General features: G+C 49.8%; 1 protein-coding gene across 1 annotated transcript; it reads left to right on the top strand.

Annotated features, from left to right (window-relative positions):
* Nucleotides 1-3515: 3515 nt before the first annotated feature.
* LOC133893056 (uncharacterized mitochondrial protein AtMg00810-like) lies at nucleotides 3516-3929 on the top strand. The gene has a single exon (XM_062334027.1). The coding sequence runs from the start codon at nucleotides 3516-3518 to the stop codon at nucleotides 3927-3929; it is 414 nt and encodes a 137-aa protein (XP_062190011.1).
* The last annotated feature ends 18520 nt before the right edge of the window (nucleotides 3930-22449 follow it).

The following is a 22449-nucleotide window of genomic DNA, read 5'->3' as shown; positions in this document are numbered from 1 at the left end:
GATTCGAGCCGGTTTTGACTCATTTTGGTGTTCTTGGTTGAAGAACAAGGAGCACCGGTGTTCTTCATCTTTTTGAGCATTTCCTCCATCCCCCGATGGTCACCAACCTATACAAGCACCGTGGGTAAGTACCTTAGGCTTCCTATGGTAAGAATGCATGATTTGGTTGGTCGATTTTGAGTTTAGAGCTAAAGTTGTGAGTTCTTGAATTCTTGTGTTTTGGAGCTAATTTAGAGAAATTGGATGAGATTTGAGTTAGGAATCGAGTTTCTAGGTTGTTGAATGAATTCTAGACTCCATGAACTATCACAAACATGTTTCCCTTTGGCTTAGAGAGGCTCGCAAATCTCTCTGGAAGAAACCTCTCTTCCAAAACTCTCTGGAAGAAACCTCTCGAATACTCTGGACAACCTCTCGAATAAACCTCTCTAAGAAACCAATCGAGAGGTTTCCCGAGTTTCCCCCCTCGAAGAAACCTCTCTGGACAACCCGGATACTCTGGATCAACCCGGATAGTCTGGGTAGCCCAATGAAAATGCCATCGAATTGTATTCAAAATTCATGTGGAGTTAGTGTGTAATTTAAATCTAGAACCCTTTGTATAGTGCATATACATATTTGTGTAGCATAGATTTAACATGCGAGTGGAATCGATCGAGGAAAATCACTTAGAACTCAACTCGGCCAGAACCCGGAGAGTTCGGGTTAAACTTGGAGAGTCCGGGTAGATTCATTTTGGAGTTAGCAAAGAGTCCCACTCGGAGCCTCACCCGAAATGTCCGGCCTAACTTGGAGTATCCGGACTCACCCAGAGATTCTGGGTTAATCAAAAAATGGCTAACTGGGACTCCAGTCTAGAGGATAGCCTGGAGGTTCCGGAACCTGGATACTCCGAGTTTAACCTGGAGTCTCTGGCCTCCTGTTATTTTTCTGGCGTTGTTTAGATCGTAAGTTTCGTTATTCCTCTGTATGTCTTATACCTTTAGCTTGTTGTTATGCATGTTGTAGCATACATTGTGCATTTCATTCATGCTCATCATTGCACACGTTTTTCTTTAGTGAACGAAGAACCGGAGTGTGTCGCGATCGTGGTGAAGGCGATGCCGATCTATCAGAATTCTACGAGTGTTGTGCGGGTAGCATTAGGCGGTCACCTGAGCAACAAGACAAGCATCTAATCATACTTCTCCCAATAATTTGGATCTCATATGATATATATTGATAAATATGCTTTATGTATGTTATGCATAAGTTCGAGTTGTTGTTGGGTTTGGTATGGGTAGAACCTATGTTGAGGCATTACTTTCCCGTCTTGAGTAGTGGAACTCCATATCCTTGTAGACGGGCTTTAACTTGATGATGTCTAATTCAAAGGTTAAACGAATTTCTTAGTCAGGCTTATGTTCTTCGGTAGAAGTCGAGCGGTGAAATATTTCATCATTTGTGAGCATAGGCCTAATTACTTACACTATGATCGCAATGATGGGTTGATGGTGTTGGATGGATGAGTGGTGAGGATGAGTCAAGATGTGGGTGGTGTTAGGGGTGTTTCTCCTGCCCGGATGTGGAGTTCCCGTAGGTAGGTTGGGAGAGGAACCCGGATACCGTAGGCCGTTTGTATCGTTTAAGCACTATTGTTGTTACAGTTGGCTTTAGCACTTTCCGTGCTTCCTACATGTCGCATATAGGAACAATAAGCCGATTACCCTTGTAGCTTTGGCTTTTTGGCATGTGGGTCGATGGTGTCGGGCATGAGGCCGGTTAGGGTATCCAATTTGCTTCGGGATGACCCTCGTACTTATCGGTGCATGATCAAACGGTCGGGATTTATTGGAAAAGATTGACATGAGTACCCCTTGTATGGACCTATGTGGTCATGCAAGCCGTATGGTCCTCAAGTCGTGTAAGTAAAGGAGTACCCCCTACATGGTGTAAAAATATTTCAAAATTCCATTTGCAGTCATCGTAGAGTTGCGAATGTGGTTTGTTATGGTTGAGATGGTTCATCACAAATGTTATTACCATGGTTCCATTTCTGTTAATTCAGTCGATGTTTATGGGCTAGTTTATTACATTAGTCTAGTATCGATGCTCACATATATTTATGTCAAATTTTGCTTTTGCATGTAAATTTACTTAACCATGTGGTAGCATTCTTGCTAACATCCAAATGCATAATCCTTGGAGTCGGGCGATTTATGCGTGCCCATTATAGAGTAAGTCTTGCGAGTACTTTTGTACTCACGCTGCTTTTCAGGTGTTACCATCGAGGAGGAGTTGGTCTTTGGTTACTTCACGCCCCTCGATGCGAGTGGCGAGAATGAGTAGTGCATCCTACTCTCGGAGGTCGTGTTTTTGTGATGGAGGCTAAGGGCATATGGCTCCATGCTTCTTTTGTTGTATAGTTTTTAGTCTTCCGCTGCACAGTTTCTTTTATTGGTTAGGAGTTGAGCAGGTTTTAGTCTCATCCTATCTCTCTTTTGATGTAATCTGTAATAACCTTGTGCATGCTTAAGAATTTGTAATATAATATTAATTACTCGCTCTTTCTTAAGTCTTGTTGTGATGTTCCATGTTGGAAAGGCATGTGTTCCAATCTTGGGTACAAAACACGTGCCGGGACTACCGGAGCGATATTCTGATTAATCATTGGAGTCGTGATTAAGAAAATGATTGACTTAATGATTAATTAGAATACTGTTTGTATGGTTCCTCACAGAGGTTCTCTCAAGGCGTGAGGCCCCTCGATACATTCAGCGGTGACACCCTCCACAGACGATGATCGGTGACATCAATAAGAGGGTAACAAGGTTCAAATATACTTCTCATGCTTATTTTACCGATTCTGCATTTGTTGCTTCCTTTGAGCCCCATGATATTGGACATGTTTTATCTGATTTAATTGGGTCAATGCCATGCATGAAGAACTTGAATATTTTGAGAGAAACCAAGTTTGAGTCCTTGTAAAGTCACCCCCTAATGTTCATATCAAAGGTACAAAATGGGTTTTCAAAAACAAATATGGCGAGGATGGATCTGTAGTGAGAAACAACGCTAGACTAGTGGCTCAGGGTTTCACTTAAATTGAGGGGATAGACTTTGGAGAGACCTTTGTATCAGTAGCTAGGCTAGAAGCTATTAGGATTCTTCTAGCATTTGCGGCATCCTAGGATTTCAAGCTGCATCAAATGGATGTCAAGAGTTCTTTCTTAAATGATTTTATACAGAAAGAGGTCTATGTCAAGTAACCCCTAGGCTTTGAGCACCCCAAGTACCCTCACATAGTATACAAGCTTCAAAAAGCTTTGTATAGGCTTAAACAAGCACCCAGGGCTTGGTATGATAGGCTTAGTTCTTTCTTGTTAGAGCATGGGTATGTCATGGGATCGGTTGATAAAACTTTATTCACTCTCAAGTATGGCAAAGATTTCCTACTTGTTCAGATTTACGTGGATGATATCATTTTTTGTGGCTCTTCTCATGTACTTGTGGCCAAGTTTGCTGAAAATATGACCATGGAGTACGAGATGTCGATGACGGGCGAGCTCAACTTCTTTCTTAGACTTCAAATCAAGCAAAACAAGCAGGGTACATTCGTCCATCAGACGAAGTACACCAAGGAGCTACTGAAGAAGTACGACATGAGCGACGCGAAGCCCTTGACGACACTGATGACTACCTCGATTATGCTTGTTCTAGATGAAGATGGCGAAGCAGTGGACCAATGGGAGTTCAGAAGCATGATTGGCTCCCTCCTGTACCTGACGGTGACAAGACCGGACATCAATTTCGTCGTCTGCCTCTATGCGCACTTCCAAGCTTTACTGAGGACGTCTCACCACCAAGCGGTAAAACGCATTCTGAGGTACCTCAAGCACACTCTCAAGTATGGACTCTGGTTTTTTGCTTCCTTCTTGCTTTCTTTTTGAGGTTTTTCCAATGCGGATTTTTCTGGGTGTAGAATTGACAGGAAAAGTACTTCTGGTATGTGTCATTTCTTGGGTACCTCTCTTGTGTGTTGGTCTTCTAGGAAGTAGTCTAGCGTTGCGCAATCTATCGCTGAAGCTAAATATGTAGCTATGGCTAGCTCTTGCTCACAGATTTTGTGAATGGTTGCTACCTTGAGGAACTTTGGGTTAGATTTCAGGAGTGTGCCACTTTTGTGCGACAACACCAGTACCATAAGCTTAGCCAATAATATAGTTCAGCACTCCAGAACCAAACATATAGATATGAAATTATACTTTCTGAGAGACCACAACGAGAAGGGGGATATAAACTTGAAATACATTGATACCCAACACCAGCTAGCCGACATCTTCACCAAGCCTCTAGATGCTACTAGATTTACCTATTTGAGGGAAAAACTTAGTGTGTGTCATCCCTATGGTATTGTGTGTAGGGGAGTTATCTTTGTATATACTTATCTTACTTTTGTCGCATTTGTATTGCATCGCATCCTTGTAAGATAATTATACTAGTTGAGTTTTGACTTGTACGTCTTTAGCATTTTCGATTGCTATGTTTGAATTTGGACTAAGGTGAGTAGTTGTGCGAAGCAAGCTTTTAATCTTGGGTTCATCTTGATACTTTGACATGAAACATTTTCAAGCAAGCTAGCTTTCCGTAAGATGAAATTTGGTAATTTTATGAATTATGTAGACTATTAAATGCTATATTCTTGATTACCATGTTCGTAATTGCTTTGACTTAGTAAATGCTTGTGTTAAGACTAGCTTGATGAATATCTTGCTTTAGACTTCTTGGTTCAAGTCAGTGGATTAGGGAACATTGCACTATATTTTCTGTCTTTGTCAAATGTTTAGCTTATGATAGAACCTTAGGGAACATGTGTTCCTTGTGTCACAAAGACACTACTTGACTTGATCATGTAAAAACTTGATTTTTTGTGAAAATTTGAATAATCTTGTGAAATTAAGTATCTTGTGCTAAAATATGATCCAATACGGTTGTCTTGAATCCTTAAGGTGTTTGTCGTACCCAGTCGCGCGATACTTTGCTTGGATAATAGGCAAATTGAGGATAAAAATGAAAGTAATGTGCTTAATTGCTCAATTTTGTTTTAAATCACTTGAGGATAAAAATGAAAGTAATCTTGGTTTTATATGTGAGTGTTTGCAAAGTCTACTGTCATGGATGCTTATTTGCCTAGTTTGAGACTGAAGTTGTTTGGTTCTTAATGCTTGTATTGCCTCGGCATGAGTGGATGCTTATGTGGTGGTTGTTTTGAACATGATTCGACTATGTGAAATTAAATGTGCCAACTAATTTTTCGGGTTTGGCTTGTACAGCTTCATATTATTGTGTCAATGTTTGTTTTTGAGCCTTTGTGTATTCGTGAGCTCCATCTTCTACTTTCCATAGTCCTTTGACGTTTCTAGCTTTTACAAATGTTTTATGGTATACTTGTGAAAACTCATTAAGATTGCATGTTCATACATTGCATAATATTTTGTTCATGATCTTTGCATTGCCAAATGTGGAGAAATGAATGAAAAAGGGGAGAAATGAAAAATTTGCACAAAATCAAAGAAAAATCTTGCATAAATGAAAATGTGCATTCATCAAGGTGAGCATTTGATTTTGTGTTTTTGAGTTGTTATTGCTATTTTGAGGTTTTTGGATTATCTTTGCCTCTGTTAGGCCTTATGTAACATTTTTTATGTCAAGTGATATGTTTTTGCCTTTTCTTGAGTTTTTGGTCACTTGGATGAGCCTATCTTCTTCAAACCAAAATCTTTGTGTTTTGAGGTGTTGCCAATGCACTCATCAAAAGGGAGATTGAGAAAACAAGTTGAAATGCACCTTGGTTTATATGTGATGAGTGATTGACACGGTTGTCGATTTAGTTTGTCAAGTTTTGGATTACTTGAGTTTGGTTTGAGCATTTTGATTATATACTAACTGGAGTTGGAGAAATGTGTTTGCTTGTCCTATAGTGTACAGGTGACAGATGCAACTTGGCAGTCGACAACAGGTAATCGGGGCTAAGCAGGTGCTTGGTGTCGGACGATCAAGGAGGTCGAACGGAGTCAAGGATAATCCTAACTATACACGTGGAGGTCAAGCAAAGCTTGACATGGAGGATAAAAACAACGTATTGACAAAGTCAAGCGAGAGGGATGCTGGTGCAAGTGACAAGGCGGCTTGAGGGATCGGGTGCGAGAGAAACTTGCCGGCAGTCAGGATTGCAGGACGAAGTACACTTGCCGACATTAGAGCGCTTACTTAAGGTGTAAGCAAGTGGCGAGTCACACTTTGAGACTCGTGCAGATGGTTTCATGGTTGGACCTCAAAACCGTGGGAGGATTGGAGGAGTATGTGGCAACATCGCGATGCTTGTGTCGAGGCGAAGCTAAGTCGTGAATGCGCCATGACCGTTTGATGGACGAAGTAAGAAATGAACCAAAATGTCCTTAGTGGTAGGTAGAAGTGTACTACAAGAGAGAGGTATTTTGATAACAAGCTAGGAAACTTAGGGGTCTAGTTTCCTACGCCTATAAATAGAGGGGTAGGGCTATGAGAAAGTTTGAACCAGCTGCTTGAGCCCCCTGTGCCACCCATTTAAGAGCCTAGTTCTAGGGTTTTAGAGGAGAGAAAGATGAGTGATTAGCCTATGTATTAGGTGGGAGTTTTTTAGCCGATCTCTTTGAGTACTGAAGTTTATGTTTTTGTATATGCTTGAATTCCTCTCCTTTTAGTCTCTCTCTATTGGTTCCCTTGCATATTTTTCCTTTTTAGTTGTGATTTTCTTGTTGATCTTCGTTTTTGCCTTTGAGTTGCGATTTTCAACCTTAGGAAGTTGTTCTTCTTGTTGCTAGAGGCATAAATGTTCTTATACTCATTTATTTGAGAGCGTCTTGAATCCCCTTATCTCTAGACTATCAACTTGGAGAGTTGCTTACTGTCTTTTTGCTATGTTATTCATTCAAGTTTCAAGCTTTTATACATAAAGACATACAGAATGGTCTTGAATAGAGCCTATGGTTCATATTTTGAGAAACCAAGTTGAAATATTCCTTGGTTTATATGTGATGAGTGATTGATAAGGTTGTCAATTTAGTTTGTCGAGTTTTGGATTGCTTGAGCTTGGTTTGAGCATTTTGATTATGGACTAACTGGAGTTGGAGTTGGAGAAATGTGTTTGCGTGTCTTATGATGTGCAGGTGATGGATGCAACTTGGCGATCGACGACGGGTGATCGGGGCTGAGTGGGTGCTTGCTGTCGGACGCTCAAGGAGGCCAGACGGAGTCAAAGGTGATTCTAGATGTACATGTGGAGGTCAAGCAAAGCATGAAACGGAGAATGAAGACGTCATGTTGACAAAGTCCAGTGAAAGGGATATCAGTGCAAGTGAAAAGAAGGCCCGAGGGATCGTGAGTGAGAGAGACTTGCTGGCGGTTAGGATCGTAAGACGGAGTATACGTGTCAACATCAGAGCACTTTCTTAAGGTGTAAGTAAGTGGCGGGTCACGCTTTGAGAAGCGTGCAGAGGATTTTATGGTTGGGACTCAAAATCGTGGGAGGATTGGAGAGTACGTAGCACTATCACGAAGCTTGCATTGAGGCGAAGCTATGTCGTGAAGATATCACGAAGCTTGCATTGAGGCGAAGCTATGTCGTGAAGGTGCAATGGCCGTCCGATGGACGGAGCAAGAAATAGATCAAAATACCCTCGTTGGTAGGTAGAAGTGTACTACAAAAGAGTGGTATTTTGGTAACAAGTTAGGAAACTTATGGGTTAAGTTTTCTTTATCTATAAATGAAGGGGTAGAGCTATAGGAGATGTTAACCAGCCACTTGAGCCCTTGTGCCACCTATTTGAGGGTCTAGTGGTAGGGTTTTAGAGGAAATGAAGGATGAGTGCTTATTCTATGTAATAGATGTGAGTTTTGAGAGAAAAATCTTTGTAATTCGCCAAAATAGGCTGATCTTTTTGAGTAATGAAGTTTATGTTTTTGCATATACTTGAATTTCCCTCCTTCTAGTTTCCCTTTATTGGTTCCCTTATTTTTGTTTTTTTGCAAGTTTTTGATCTTGGTTGCAATTTTCATTTTCGTGCTTGAGCTGAATTTTTTCACCTTGTTAGAGTTAATCTTCTAGTTGCTAGAGGCATAAAATTCACGTATAAAAGTATAGAATTGGGTATTGAATTCCTTTGTTTATAATCCATCAACTTAGAGGTTTTTTCTGTGGAATCTAGGGTTCGATTCCAACCATGAGACTCACCTTTTGTTAGATTTTCAAATTTAGTTTTTGAATTGAAACTTCTGGGTTGAGTTTAACTTTCTGCTATGTTTCTCTTTGTGATGATTCCTTCTTGAGGTGTGTTGGGTGAACAAAGAATAGACCATCTATTTTACAAGAAAATTGTAAAGCGCATATTCACCCTCATCTAGTCGCCTATCTCGGTCCTACATATTTCATTCATAGAGTCATGTTGCCTTGTAACTTTCTTTCTCGATTTGTCTCTCTAAAATTTATGCTTCTGTTTATGCGTTTTTGAGGAGCGTCGAGTGAGTAAGGAGTAGACCATCTATTTCGTAAAAACTTTATAAGGAACCTATCCATCCATTTAGTCACCTATTTCGGTCCTACAAGATGCGTGTATATCATTTGCTTTTTTAAAAAGAAAAGGGGTATATCATTGGTGGTGATGAATATCACCATGCAATGGATTGAACCGGAATATGTGACGTCACCGGGCAAATGTCAGCATATAATGTTGAATTTTATCCTTTATTAGATCTACTCCGATATTCAATCTCCACAATGATAGACCCTTGGATAAATTCTTTAGTGTTTTGAATCAGTTGTTTCAGAGGGCATTATTGTTCTTAACCAGCTGCACGTTCAGAGAACAAACTACAAAGAATGACACTGTATCATGCATGTATGTTTACATTGTGTAACTCGCCAGAACCGGAAGTTTAAAAATTGTAAGATAAGGATTGAAAATTGCTGTGTAAATATTCAAGAACGGTCATTGCATAATTTATGCATGCATGCACAGAGGTGTGCCTGCATCAGGAAGTTCATGCACCTCAGGGAGTTCACCTTTCGTCCAAATTCTAGTGTAAGCATACATGCATGATATTGATGCATCCTGCGATCCTTTTCATGCTGTGAGAAAACGCGCAAAACAGACATGGTTACGAGAATTGAAGCAGATTGATGGTTAGGCTGCCCCTTGCTTAGATTCATTCAAATCATGCATTTTTTCTCCAAAACATTTCAAGCCATGCATATGCTGCATACAGTTTGCAAATATCATTTTTGGAATTGTTCATCGACAAGTACATGAATTCACATGCCTTCGTGAAGAATTCCTCAAGTTTTCCACTCTTTTGACTAGGATGGGCCCTAGCTTATCGCATAATATTTTTCTTGTGGTTCCTTTGCTTCTTTTGATTGGGGTTCAGACATTGAATTGACAGCTTGGAACCTTGCTATTGCCTAGGTATACCTGTCACCACTAGAAAATCCATACATGAAGATTCATCCACTATTATCCACTGCTTTAGACTGGACATTACAAAGAAAAGTTATGTCCTGTGGATGCAAAATATATTGTCTAAAATGGACTTGTAACCTAAACAAAGGATCTAGGGGCAAGAACAGTGGCACTTGAAGATCTTATTGTGATCTGAACAAATCCTTCCAGAGAGGCGAGAGCATTTAGTCAGTGAAAGAATCTTCTACATGTTTAAGAAATCCTGGTATGGATTCGCCAAATCTGTATCGATAGCGAGTTGAATCAGTGCACACCTACCATGATGATACTTTCATTTAGCACAAATAGTATGAGGAAAAAAAGGTAGGTCTGGCTGGGCACTCTTTGTTGATTATTTATTTATTTCTTTCTTTTTTGCTGCTCTGATTGCAGTGGCTGCGTCTATGTCAGTCGTGTATTCTGCTTCTTTCAGCTGACCTCTATTTCAACAAAGGTAGAGTACTATAATTTATGTGACAGAACATATAGATTTGTTCCTTTTAAAAAAGATGAATTTAAAGATTTTGTATTCCCTCTAATATTTATAATGCATGAAACAGTGACACCAGTTTCAAGTGTAACTTTAGGCCATCTCCAGCAGCTACTCAAATTTTCATCCTCAAAAATACTATTACAGTATCCCCTATCATTATTACAGCATCTTTTATTTTTTTCATCTCCAGCAGCTACCATATTTTCTACCTTCTACTCCTCTTTTTCTCTCTCCGGATCCGCTGTCGACCTCTGCAAACAGTACTATTACAGTGTGCTACAGTATCGGTACAGTAACAAACGTTGTTTCCTTCCTCCGGGCCCACTGTCCGTCCCTGCGAAAAGTGGTGCTACAGTGTTACGGGTGCTACAGCAGCTCCGCACATTTGCGGGCCATTTTCTCTCTGCAGTACTGTAGCAACCATGTAGCGCCAGTGTACCGATTCTGCTGGAATTGCTACAGTACGTGAACAGTCCCCCCCGCAAAAACACTGTACCATCCGAATCTGAAAAATGCTTCCTCTGGAGATGGCCTTGCTTGAATCATCGATCTGCTATACCAAACCAATGTGAAACCACAGAATCAAGCCAGGATTTGACCGAGACTTTTATTCTGGTCTTCACCGACAGTCGTAGGAACACATCTAGAGACTAAGAAGTGTGCATCACAAACCATTTGCAAGGTTGTTAAAAGTTTCAGGAGTTCAAACTTGGAGAATGAGCTTGTACTATCCATGTTCTTCTCCTCTTATATTCTACTCTTTCCGTTCCACCTTGTGCTTTACTGGCGCAATTTGGAAGGTTCTGCAGGTCACTGGTCAATGGGACGCTCTGCATCTGAAAGCCTAACTGGACGACTGGTCCATCTCAATCTGACGTGACCGTGAACTAACTGACGAACAAGAACTGTTGCTTGCTAGTGGTTATGTATCGAGTTGGAGAGTTTTCTCAGCTCAAACAAATCTGAGTGCCATTTGGTTGTCCTGACTTAGCTTCAGCTTTGATCTGGCAAAGAAAACTCCTTGGGCATCAGATTTTTCGCAGACCGATTTAGGAACTTTATTGATGGCTGAAAAAACATATACATGATTTGCAGTCTGAGAAATACCATGGGTATTTAGGACATATTTGGCATAGCTCCGGCTCCAAAAAAATCTTAGAGTTGATTATTCATAATTTCAAAAAAATTTATAGCTGGAGTTGTGGGCAGATCGATGATCTTTGGTTCACGCATCTTGTTTTTATTCTAGATTAAAAACAGATATTTAAATTAATTTATTTTATCTTAAAAACTCTAAATCATATATGGATCTCAGAGCTAAAGTTCTGTCAAATATAATCTAAAATTTAAGAGCTAAAGATGACCCTCTTCAAGAATTCTTAAATCTTGAGGTCTGCCAAATATATCCCTACTCTAGAAGTACAGCTCTTAAAAAACTATATGCTTTAAAGGATGGACTCTGTTAGAATTTTTATTTTTTAATATTTGTAAAAATACACGGTCATTTTAAAATATTACACATTTAGATTATTGTCACTCGTTGGAAGGGCGGTAGTAAGGTGTCGCTTATCCAACATGCGACATATTTATGACCCATGACACAACGATAAGAAATTAAAAACCCTGACCCACATGGTGTCCATGTCAACATATCGTCCAATCAATAGGCAACACCTTTGTTGTCACCTGTTAAACAGATGACACCTCTGCTAAACCCACTAAAAAATGTATCGTCCGTTCAACATGTGGCACCTTTTCACATACGGTTTTAATAAAAAATATCCCACCATATCACACAGGACCACCGACCGATGAGCCCCACATGGCCCATGCATACATGCACATACACCTAACATGCATGCATCTATGGACCCCTTATTGTCTCCCATGCACCCTACATGCATGTATACAACTTGCATCCTGCTTCTATAATCATCTTGCATGCATTGAACGGCGTGACACCTTTTTCAATAAGTCTAGCAGAAATGTCACGTATCACACGTTAGTTAGGTAACATGTTGATGTGGATGCCACATATGTCAGAGTATTTAATTTTTGACACATTGTGTTGTGGGCCTCACAAGATATTGCTCATCCAACGGACGATACCATGTTGTCGCCCTACCAAAGGCGACGGTAATCTAAATGTACAATATTTTGAAATGACCATGTATTTTTCAATATTTGCAACAATACATAACCGTTTCAAAATATTATACATTTAGATTACTGTCGCTCGTTAGAAGTACGGTAGTAAGGTGTCGCAACAGACGACACCTTATAGAATTCACGACACAATGATAAGAAATTAAATACCCTAACCCACATGGTGTCCATGTCAACATGTCGCCCAGTCAACATGCAACATCTTTGTTGTCACCCGTTGAACAGATGACACCTCTGCTGAACCCACTAAAAAATGTGTCGTCCGTTCAACATGTGACACCTTTTCACATACGATTTCAGTCAAAAACATCCCACCACATCTCACAGGACCACTACCCGATGAGTCCCACATGGGCCATGCAAGCATGCATGCACATACACCCAACATGCATGCATCTAACATGATGCCCCCTGTTGTCCCCAATGCACCCTACATACATACAACTTGCATCCTACTTCTAGAATCATCTTGCATGCATTGAACGGCATGACACCTTTTTCAATGAGTCCAGCAGAGATGTCATGTGTCGCACATTGGTTAGGTAACATGTTAATGTGGATACCACATTGGTTAGAGTATTTTTTTTAACACATTGCGTCATGGGCCTCACAATGTGTCGCTTATCCAACGGACGATACCTTGCTATCGCCCTACCAAAGGCGATGGTAATCTAGATGTAAAATATTTTGAAATAACCATGTATTTTGCAAATATTGAAAAGTAAAAATATATAAATAAAAAAGCTCAACTCTATTGAGCGTCGACTATTCCTAGAGTGCCAAAGCTCAAAGAAATGGGCTCGATCTCAGACAATTACATGGGCCGATGGGCTACTAGCATGCTTGGGGCTTGGATTCTTGGGCCATGGAGAATATGGGCCAACTTGTACGGCCCACAACCCTGTGGCCGAGGGATCTACAGGCCGAGGGCAGCATAGCAGTGAATTTTTATATATTTTATTATTTTTAATATTTTTAAGAATACACGATCATTTTAAAAAATTGTAGATCTAATCTATCATCGCACGTTCAACGGTTGAGAAGTCTTGCCTGTTGAATAGGCAAGATCTTGTGGGCCTCGACAATCATTGAATTAAATAACCGGAGAGAGGAAGATCTCGCCCACTAAACGAGCAAGAGCTTCGTGGCGTTGCTGTCGGTGTATTCAGAACCAGGGGTCCCTAAGTCCCGAGACCAGGCCGGCCATCCGCCACATGTCACCACCCTGCAAGGTAAGAAGAAGCTAAGTCCCGGGAGAAGGTGCTCGGGGCCGCCGCCTCTGGTTCCCGAGCACCCTAGTTCCCCGATGATCCGCAGAGCCTAAATACCGGGGAGGAAGTGCTCGGGAGAGAGTGCTCGGGGCTGCACATGGCAGCCCCCGAGGACTCGGTGCCCCGAAGGTCCCACCAAGTGCTCGGAAGAGAGTGCTCGGGGCTGCACGTGGCAGCCCCCGAGGACTCGGTGCCCCGAAGGTCCCACCAAGTGCTCGGGAGAGAGTGCTCGGGGCTGCACGTGGCAGCCCCCGAGGACTCGGTTCCCCGAAGGTCCCACCAAGTGCTCGGGAGAGAGTGCTCAGGGCTGCACGTGGCAGCCCCCGAGGACTCGGTTCCCCGAAGATCCTCCCAAAGTACTCGGGAGAGAGTGCTCGGGGCTGCACGTGGCAGCCCCCGAGGACTCGGTTCCCCGAAGGTTCGCGCAAGATCATTCGACGACCCGAAGGGTCCCGTCGTCAGGGTGTCATCCAGTCAAAGGCCCAATGCCGCATTTAATAGGCACGCGCGGCCTGACATCCTGACATTCTCAGCTGCCCATGCCCCAGTGTCAGACCCTGCCATGCACTGGCAGGGGGGCGTGGGTCCATTAAATGCACGGGTCCCGTCCCGTTTCATCCGGGTGCCTCGGGATAACGTTGCCAGAATCGAAGCGCTCCGCCTGCCACCCTGCCCTGGCAGAAGAACAAGACAGGGTGGGCGCACCGGGCACCTCTGAGGCTGCCCGGTGGGCCCCCTTTATGGCGCCCGAGGGCTTCCACAGTGGCGGGTGGTCGGATGCGCGCCGCATTTCTCCACCGCCCCTGTCACTTCGCCAAGATAAAATGATTACGCCTTTCTCCGTGGTATCTTGGCATTCGCATCCCCTCTTTCCCATTCAGGATATGTTGAGGTCGGCGCGCCTATAAAAGGAAAGGATGGAGAACACGTAAAAAAGGGACCGGAAGTGTATGAAGAAGAGGACGCAGACGCTCGAACCAGCTCAAGCCAAGCTAGAACACGAGAGCCTCAAGCTCTTTGTAAACGGCTCTCCCCTTGGAACCAGATACATCCTTGAAGAATTCCCTTCAAGGATAAATATAGCGCTCACACAGGAGTAGGGTGTTACGCCTCCGTGCGGCCCGAACCTGTCTAAACCCCGGTGCACCCATTTTTCTCGCATTAGGGCGATCATCTCCCACCAGCCATCGCATTTGTTTCCGTTCCCGCTTATTTCCCAAACAAGCTTATCCAGGATCATCCCCCCGGCCGAATCTCTAAAAAGGGGTCTCTCGGGATCCCTGCGACAGGAGTTCATCCTCCGACAGCTGGCGCGCCAGGTAGGGGGGAGTATCCCTGGATTGTTTGTTTCACTTTTTTCCGCAGGAAAAGATGGCCGGTGGACACCGTCTCCAGCGTTCCGGCTCCACTTCCAGTGACGGAGCGCTGCCCAACTTCAGAAGGAGCCCAGTCGCTGCTGCATGCCAGCAGCAGCCGCCATCCGCGGGCGCACTTCTTCCCGCTCAAGGGGATCGAGGCGCTGGGCCCTTCAGGGCCACCGCCGCCGCTGCCGACTCACTTTCCGACCCCCAGCAGGTGGTCGGGACCCCGGCCGCTAGGTCCGCCTCTGGACCACGTCGGGTGCCGCCTCGGCGCAGGCTCGCTTTCAGCGAGGCCAGCCCAGGGAGCGCGTTGCTTGCAGCACATGCTCTCCTTAGGCATCCGCCCGTTCAGGCCATGCCGAACACTCCGGAATGTCGGTGGATCCAAGATGTCGTTGCTTTGGTCGGCACTGCTCGTCGCCAGGTGCAGGCCGGGAGTCCTCGCACCACTTCTCAGCATGGTGCCGCCAGAGCCGGCTCCTCAACGGGCAACACCCGCACGGGCCGAGGGGCCTCCAGGCGGAGTGCCGTCCCCCTGGCCGTGTCTGAAGCCCGAGACCTCCGCTTGCGCCTTGACGAGCGGAGGGGCCACGAGGATGCCCGAGTTACTCTCGAGCGTCAGCGGGAGACCCGGCAGGGGGTCGGGGCAGAGGACCAGGCTTCCTCTCTCCCGGCCCAAGGCCACCGGGGATCCCCGGTTCACCGCCACTCGTCACCAAGGACCACCGCTCGCGCTGCGGGATACGGCACCGGCTGCCGTGCCTTCACCACCGAGCTCCGCCGGGTCAGGTGGCCTTCCAAGTTCCGCCCCGAGCTGCCGGAGAAGTACGACGGGTCCATCGACCCCATCGAGTTCCTCCAAATCTACACGACGGCCGTCCAAGCGGCCGGAGGCAGCGAAAAGGTGATGGTAAACTACTTTCATGTTGCCCTGAGGGGCTCCGCCCGCTCTTGGCTTATGAACTTACCCCCAGGGTCTATCGGCTCCTGGGATGACCTATGCCACCAGTTCGTGGCCAACTTTCAGGGCACGTTTACGCGCCCCGGTTTGGAGTGCGACCTTCATGCCTTCCAACAACAGGAGGGGGAAACGCTACGGCGCTTTATACAGCGCTTCAGCCAGGTTCGCAATACCATTCCGCGAGTGGCCCCCCACGCTGTTATTGTTGCTTTCCGGCAGGGCGTCCGCGATGAGCGGATGCTCAAAAAGCTAGGTACGCACGAGATCGAGACCACTGCGGAACTCTTCGCACTGGCCGATAAGTGCGCCATGGCTGCGGAGGCCAGGGCGTGGCATGCTCCTCGCCCCGCCTCCGACCAGCCGAGTTCTTCCCGCTCCGACAAGCGGGAAAAGAAAAAGAGAAGGAAGCGCGAGGCCGCTCCCGTTGAGCCAGCCCAGGTCCCCACTCACAGGGTGCCGCAAGAGCCCGATCACCGGCAAGAGCGTCGGCCGGGTGTCGATCGACGCCCCGTCAGGGCCCCTGCTCGGGCTCCTCCTCGGGCCTCCATGCCTACGAGGGCCCCGGCTCCAGCAAGGGCGCCAGCTCCAGCGAGAGCCCCGGCCCCTGGCCGAGCTCCCGTTCCAGCGAGGGCCCCCGCTCCCGTGGGGCCCGAGCCAGGTAAATGGTGTCCTATACACCAGACCAGATGGCACGACCTCACGGAGTGTCGTACGGTCAAAGGACTCGTGGAGCAGCGCCAGAGGGAGCGCGACGAGTCCCGCGGAGGAGGCGATACTGAGGTCGTCCCCAACAACGCCGAGCTCGGCTTCCAGGAGCCCGAGCATGCTGTCGCCTTCATCGAGCATCTCCGACGCTTCTACCCGTAGATGGTCGTGCTCGCGGCTCAGGTCAGCAAGGCCGGGGGCTTCTCCCCGCCCGAGCAAACTGAAGGCTTCGCCCCGTGGAGTAAGTCGCTGTCGCCCAACCTTGTAAATATTGCACATTCAGTATTTCAATAAGCAATCGCTATGTCAAATTATTTTTCTGGATTCCCTATGTTTAATCTGTTTGGTGAGGTGCTCGGTTGTGCGAGAAAAAGTTCGCTCTCTCATTTTTCCCCGTTGATAAAAGAATCCCAATCGGTATACATGCGAGCAGTCACCGCTGACTTACGTCCGACATGGTAGGCTGTGGTATTCGGTGTCGTGGCAGGCTCTCGGGCACTAACCGAGTTTCGGGGTGCTCTGGGTAATCCCATCACTCGAGCTGCTCGAGTAGGCCGGAGCTCAGGCCCCCGGAGCGGGCTGTCGGTGCTCGGTCTGGTCTGTCATACCCGGGCGCCACCGAACCGTAGGACCTCTGGGTTACGCCTTTGCCCGCTCTTGTCCGCCGGTTCGGGTATTCGAGAGGTCTCGGGTCGAAAACGAGAGCAGTCTATAGCAAGTACCGCACTGACAGAGCGCACCAGACAAAGAAAACCTATTTTTTCTCTTAAGTCACAGGCTGGCGATCACGAGCAGCTCGGCCGCGAGGGCTTCAATGCCCCGGTCTCTGGTCGGCCCCAAGGGTCCTCGGGTGGTCCTACCACTTAGGCATGGGTGGTCGAGATCACCCGACCCTAGGAGCCTCGTACGCCTTCCGAGCGCTCGGGCGCCCCGTTGAAAGAATTAAGTTCCCGGGCACCCATGCTCAGAAGCACACCCCTCCTGGATCGATTGGCCGGAAGGCCGATAGCTGTCCGGTGAGTGGTTATATTCAGACAAATCTACTTTCAGTAAATTTATGTTCCCGAGTCATTCTCGGGGGCTCTCGCGCCTTAATCTGTTCGGTGGGATGTTTTCCTCGCGCGCAAAAACCCTGCCGCGTGTCTACTTTTTCCCAGAACGACAGAACGGTTTGCAGAAAAGAGTAGCGTGCTTGCGATAATGTCTGACCGAAGCCCTTCGTGGTGGTCGTGGTGTTCGGTCCGCTTTTAAGGACCCCGAGCACTACCGAGTCCTCGGGTACCCTGTGTAATCCTATCGCTCGAGCTACTCGGGTAGTCCGGAGCTCAGGCCTCGGGGGCGGGCTGTCAGTGCTCGGTCCGGCCCGTTTTAAGCCCGGGCACCACCGGACCCCGAGGACTCTTGGTCACGTTCTCGCCCACACGTGTCTCCCTTCTGCTAACTGAGTGGTCGCAAAGTGAAAAAGTGTTCACTAGGTATGGCGTGTTCCGAGCGGGATCGATCTATCTCCCGGGCAAGGGAGTCTGTGTCTTTGTTTCTTAACTTAGGCAAATACGGACTCGCGAGAGCTCGAAGGCCGACTGCGCCAGCAACAGCAATCAGGACCACTTTATCCTCGGGGACGGGAAGGTCGGGAACGGCCCGACTGAGTACTCCCCGGGACTTCCAGGCAAAACACCAGAAGAAGCATCATACACTCAGAGAAACTGGAGTTGCGAGCTCAAGGAAAAATTGCCATTAATATTCACAGGATAGATACAAGGCATTTTCTAAGAGTTCACTCCTACATCTACATTCATCAAGATAACAAAAGAAAAAAGACTGCAAAAGATCTAGTCGGCAGCAGAGGCGTCGGCTGAGTCGGCTGAGTCGTCCCCGGGGGCTGGCGGTGGTGGCACCTCTCGCCTGAAGACGGCCGCCACCTCGGCGGCGGTACTTCGGACCGCTGCCCGGGCGGCCTCTCCCTCAGCCTCGACCACTCCCTCCCGCGCCGGCTCCAGCGGGAAGTTAGGGTCCCTGCTCCGGTAGCAGGCCAGGACGTGCTCGGCCACTGCATGCGCCAGGCCGCGTCCCTCCCGGGCGGCGAGTTCCTGGACCGCCCAAGGCAGGGCCTCGAGGCGCTCGCAGACCTGCTGCAGCCCCAACACTTGTCGTCCGGGGCCGTCGCCCTTCTCGCCTCCAACGAGCCGTCCGAGACCACCCTTCTCTACAGCTCGCCGCATCCGCCGGAGTACGTCTTCCAGCATATGCTCGAGGTTGACCCGCGAGACAAAGGCGGTCTCGAGCTTCTCCTTGGCGGCCCGCAGCTATGCCTCAAGTCCCTGGTCCCCGACCGGACCGGAAGAACCGCCAACTGCTGCGGGAGCGGCAGCCTGCTTCGCCTTGGCCACCATCTCAGATAAAGCACGTTCACGGGCGGTCAGTTCCGCCTCGTGCTTCGCGTTCTGCTCCACCTTGGTCGCCATGGCCGCCGCCGCCGCGTCAGCCTCGCCTTCTCGGCGACTCAGCTCGCCCTCCCGCCGGGCCAGCACGTCCTCCTGCTGAGTCACCGAATCCTCCCGAACGTCGAGCTCCGACGCCAATAGTTCGCTGTTCACCTCCCGCAAGGAAACGTGCTCCTCCCAACGGTAGATCTCCTCCCTGATCTTCCGAAGGTCGTCTTCCCTGCGCTGGAGGTCAGCGCACGTCTTCTCGACCGCGCCCTCCCGGCGGGCCAGCTCGGCTTGCCGCTCCTCCGCAGCCTGCTCGCGGGCTGCGATTGCCACCTCCCTCTCCTGCGCCTGCCCCATCCTGGCAAGGGCCTCGGCAGCTTGCTGCCTCGACGCCTCAGCCAAGCGGGCGGCATCTTCTCGCTCCCGCGCGGCTTCTGCCCGCGCGATCTTCAAAACTTCCTGTTCCCGCGCAACTTCCGCGCGGATGTCTTCTAGGAGCTTCTGCTCCCGCGCGGCTGCCGCACGGGCCTCCTCTTGAGCGCCCGCCAGCTGCGCCTTCTCCAACGCCAGGCGGGCGCGCTCGGCCTCGAGCTCCCCCTCCTTGGCGTTCACCGCTGCGCCCAGCCGCCCGACCGCTACTTGGACGCCTTCAATTGCGGCCAGGAAGGGGTCGGCGGGCTGGCCGGGCGCCAGTGGGGCCCAGGCTTCTCCGCAGAGTGCCTCCAGGGGGGCCGAGCTCTCTGCAGGGCCCTACGCTGCCATCCGCCCCGGGCTCTGCCTGCCCGGGGTAGGCTCCGCCGGCGCCGAGGTCTCGGACAGCGGCCGCATTCCCGCATCGGCCGCCCTGTCCGCCGGCCCCGGCAAAACATCCACCTCCACCATCATCCGCCCCGGGCTCTCCGCGCCCGGGGTAGGTTCCGCCGGCGCCAAGGATCCGGACGCTTGCTCTGTCCTCCTCTCGGCCGCCGCCTCCGTCTCTCTCCCGCTGGCGGCCACGACGATTGGCGCCTCCGCCGTTCCGAAGCCCGCCTCCGCTGCAACAGCAGGCAGGCTCGTTTCTGGTCTCGGCGCCCGCTCTTTCTCCATCGCAGTAGCGCCTGCGGCCGGCCTACGGGAGACAAATGAAAAATGCCGAAGCTTAGTTCGGGCCAGAAATGCCTATGGAGAAGCAAGAAAAGAGACTCACCGGTACCGCCATTTGGCCGCTGGGAGCCTGATGTCCGGGTCCGGTGCCGTCGGTCCGGACTCCTCCCGCCGCCTCTTCCGCTGGGGGCTCGGCTGAACCGCTGCGCGGGCCACGGGCGCCGTCGTGCGGGCCTCAGGTGCCACCGCGCGGGTCTCGGTCTCCGCCATGCGGATCGCGGGAGCCGATGCAGGCCCCATCCGCACCAAGCGCGGCTCCAGCACCGGAAATGCCACCGCTGCCGTTGGCGACGGCGGAGAGTCCGGCACTAGGATCAGGGCCCGGGGACGCTTTCCCCGGTCTCCCGGCGCCACCTCCTCTACGACTTCAGTGGCGCCCTCCTCTCTGGCACGGCGGCTGCTGCTTGCGGTGGCCCCGTCGCCAGCCCGTGCCGAGCTGCCAGCGACCTCCTCGCCCAGTAGCTCTTCCAGCCCGGGGAGTTCGGAGGCCTCGGGACTCCGGCTTCGTGGTCGGTCCACAGGCCCCTGGGCGTCGAACTCCGGCAGCCCCGCCATAATGGCCACCCGGTTGGGGTTGGCGCAGAGCGCCATCTCCGGCCACGGGAGCTCCGTCCGGCCCATGTCCTCCGTTCCGGTGATCACCCGTGTCATCCCCCGCAGCTCCGCCTGCCCCAGATCTCAGCTCGCGCCGATCTGGGTCCTGGTGATGTCCTCCGACCCGGTGTAGAACCAGCTTGGCCGGGCCCGCTCTCGCAAAGGCGCCAGCCGACGGCGCAGGAAGTCCACAACCACCATGACTGAGGTCAGCCCACACTCGCGCAGCTCCAGGATGCGCTCCAGCACCGGCTTCAGTCTCGCATCTTCTGGTGGCGGCGCCTCCCACGTCGATCGCCGAGGTTCCGCCGTCGCCTCCGGCAGCTCGAGGCGCTCGTGGGGGTCGACGTCAACGAAGAACCAGTCTCGTCGCCACTCCTCCCACTTGCTGCGCAGCACCTGGGGAATGTAACGATCCCCCAGGCCGTCCCGGAGCCGAAGGTTGCAGCACCCCGCGACGTCCGCCGTGGAGTACCCCCTCTTCTTCCCCACCGGCCGAAGGACGAAGAAATGGCGAAGCAGCGTCGCCGACGGCATCACCCCCACGAACATTTCACAGAGATGCGCGAAGACCGCCAACGCCACCACAGAGTTGGGGCTTAGGTGCACCAGTTGAATGCCGTACGTCTCCAGCACTTGCAGGAAGAAAGCGGAGAACGGCGGCACCAACCCCGCCGCCACAAAGGAAGTAAAGAGGATGATCCTCCCAGGGACGGTCGTCGCCGGCGTCAGGGTCGCCGGCCTCACCACCACAGCACCTTCCTGCCCCTCCGGCACCAGTAGCTTCCTAATCTTGTCCGCCGCCTCCTCGTTCCTCAGACGAGACTCCGGCAAGATGCTGTCCGAAGCCTTGTCCCGGCGTCCTCCTCCAACCCTCGTCATCTTGACAAGATGGAAGGTGTTTTGGTGGTGGAGAGAGAGAGAAGGAAGAATGCTCCGATCGCCTGAGAATTTCCTAAGGGCTTCGGAGCACAAAGAAGGTAGGAGCACAAGTGCGAGAGAGCATAAAAAGGGGAACAGACCGATCCGTTCCCCCTTTTATATCTCAAAGTTCAAAAACTGCCACCCAAACGGTTCGTTCGGTGAAGCGTCGCCTCGATCGACGCAACTGCCAGGCGAATCTCCGGCCGATCGCGCGATGTCAGCGGCTGCTAGGCGTATTTTCCTCGATCTGCGCGGCGACCGCGCGTGCCGCCCGTATGGTCATTATACCCTTCGGAAGTTGTGTGGACACGCGTCCACTCATTTTCCCGTTGGGGCGTACTTGAGGTCTAGGTCCGCAAGGGCCACCTCTCGAAAGCTTGCCACATGGCGTCCGCGCCAGCCTCGGCCTCGGTCGCGACGAAGGGCCCATTCGCAGTCTCCGTCCTGTCGGCTACCAACGGGCCCGGGGGCTACTGTCGGTGTATTCAGAACCAGGGGTCCCTAAGTCCCGAGACCAGGCCGGCCATCCGCCACATGTCACCACCCTGCAAGGTAAGAAGAAGCTAAGTCCCGGGAGAAGGTGCTCGGGGCCGCCGCCTCTGGTTCCCGAGCACCCTAGTTCCCCGATGATCCGTAGAGCCCAAATACCGGGGAGGAAGTGCTCGGGAGAGAGTGCTCGGGGCTGCACGTGGCAGCCCCCGAGGACTCGGTGCCCCGAAGGTCCCACCAAGTGCTCGGGAGAGAGTGCTCGGGGCTGCACGTGGCAGCCCCCAAGGACTCGGTGCCCCGAAGGTCCCACCAAGTGCTCGGGAGAGAGTGCTCGGGGCTGCACGTGGCAGCCCCCGAGGACTCGGTTCCCCGAAGGTCCCACCAAGTGCTCGGGA

Source organism: Phragmites australis, chromosome 15 (genome assembly GCF_958298935.1).
Source record: "Phragmites australis chromosome 15, lpPhrAust1.1, whole genome shotgun sequence".
NCBI lineage: Eukaryota > Viridiplantae > Streptophyta > Magnoliopsida > Poales > Poaceae > Phragmites > Phragmites australis.
Note: the sequence above shows the minus strand (reverse complement) of the source record. Positions and strands in the feature narration are given on the sequence as shown.

Bases quoted from the DNA above. Each gene is read 5' to 3' on its own strand.
- LOC133893056 (XM_062334027.1), top strand. From the start codon at position 3,516: ATGGAGTACGAGATGTCGATGACGGGCGAGCTCAACTTCTTTCTTAGA.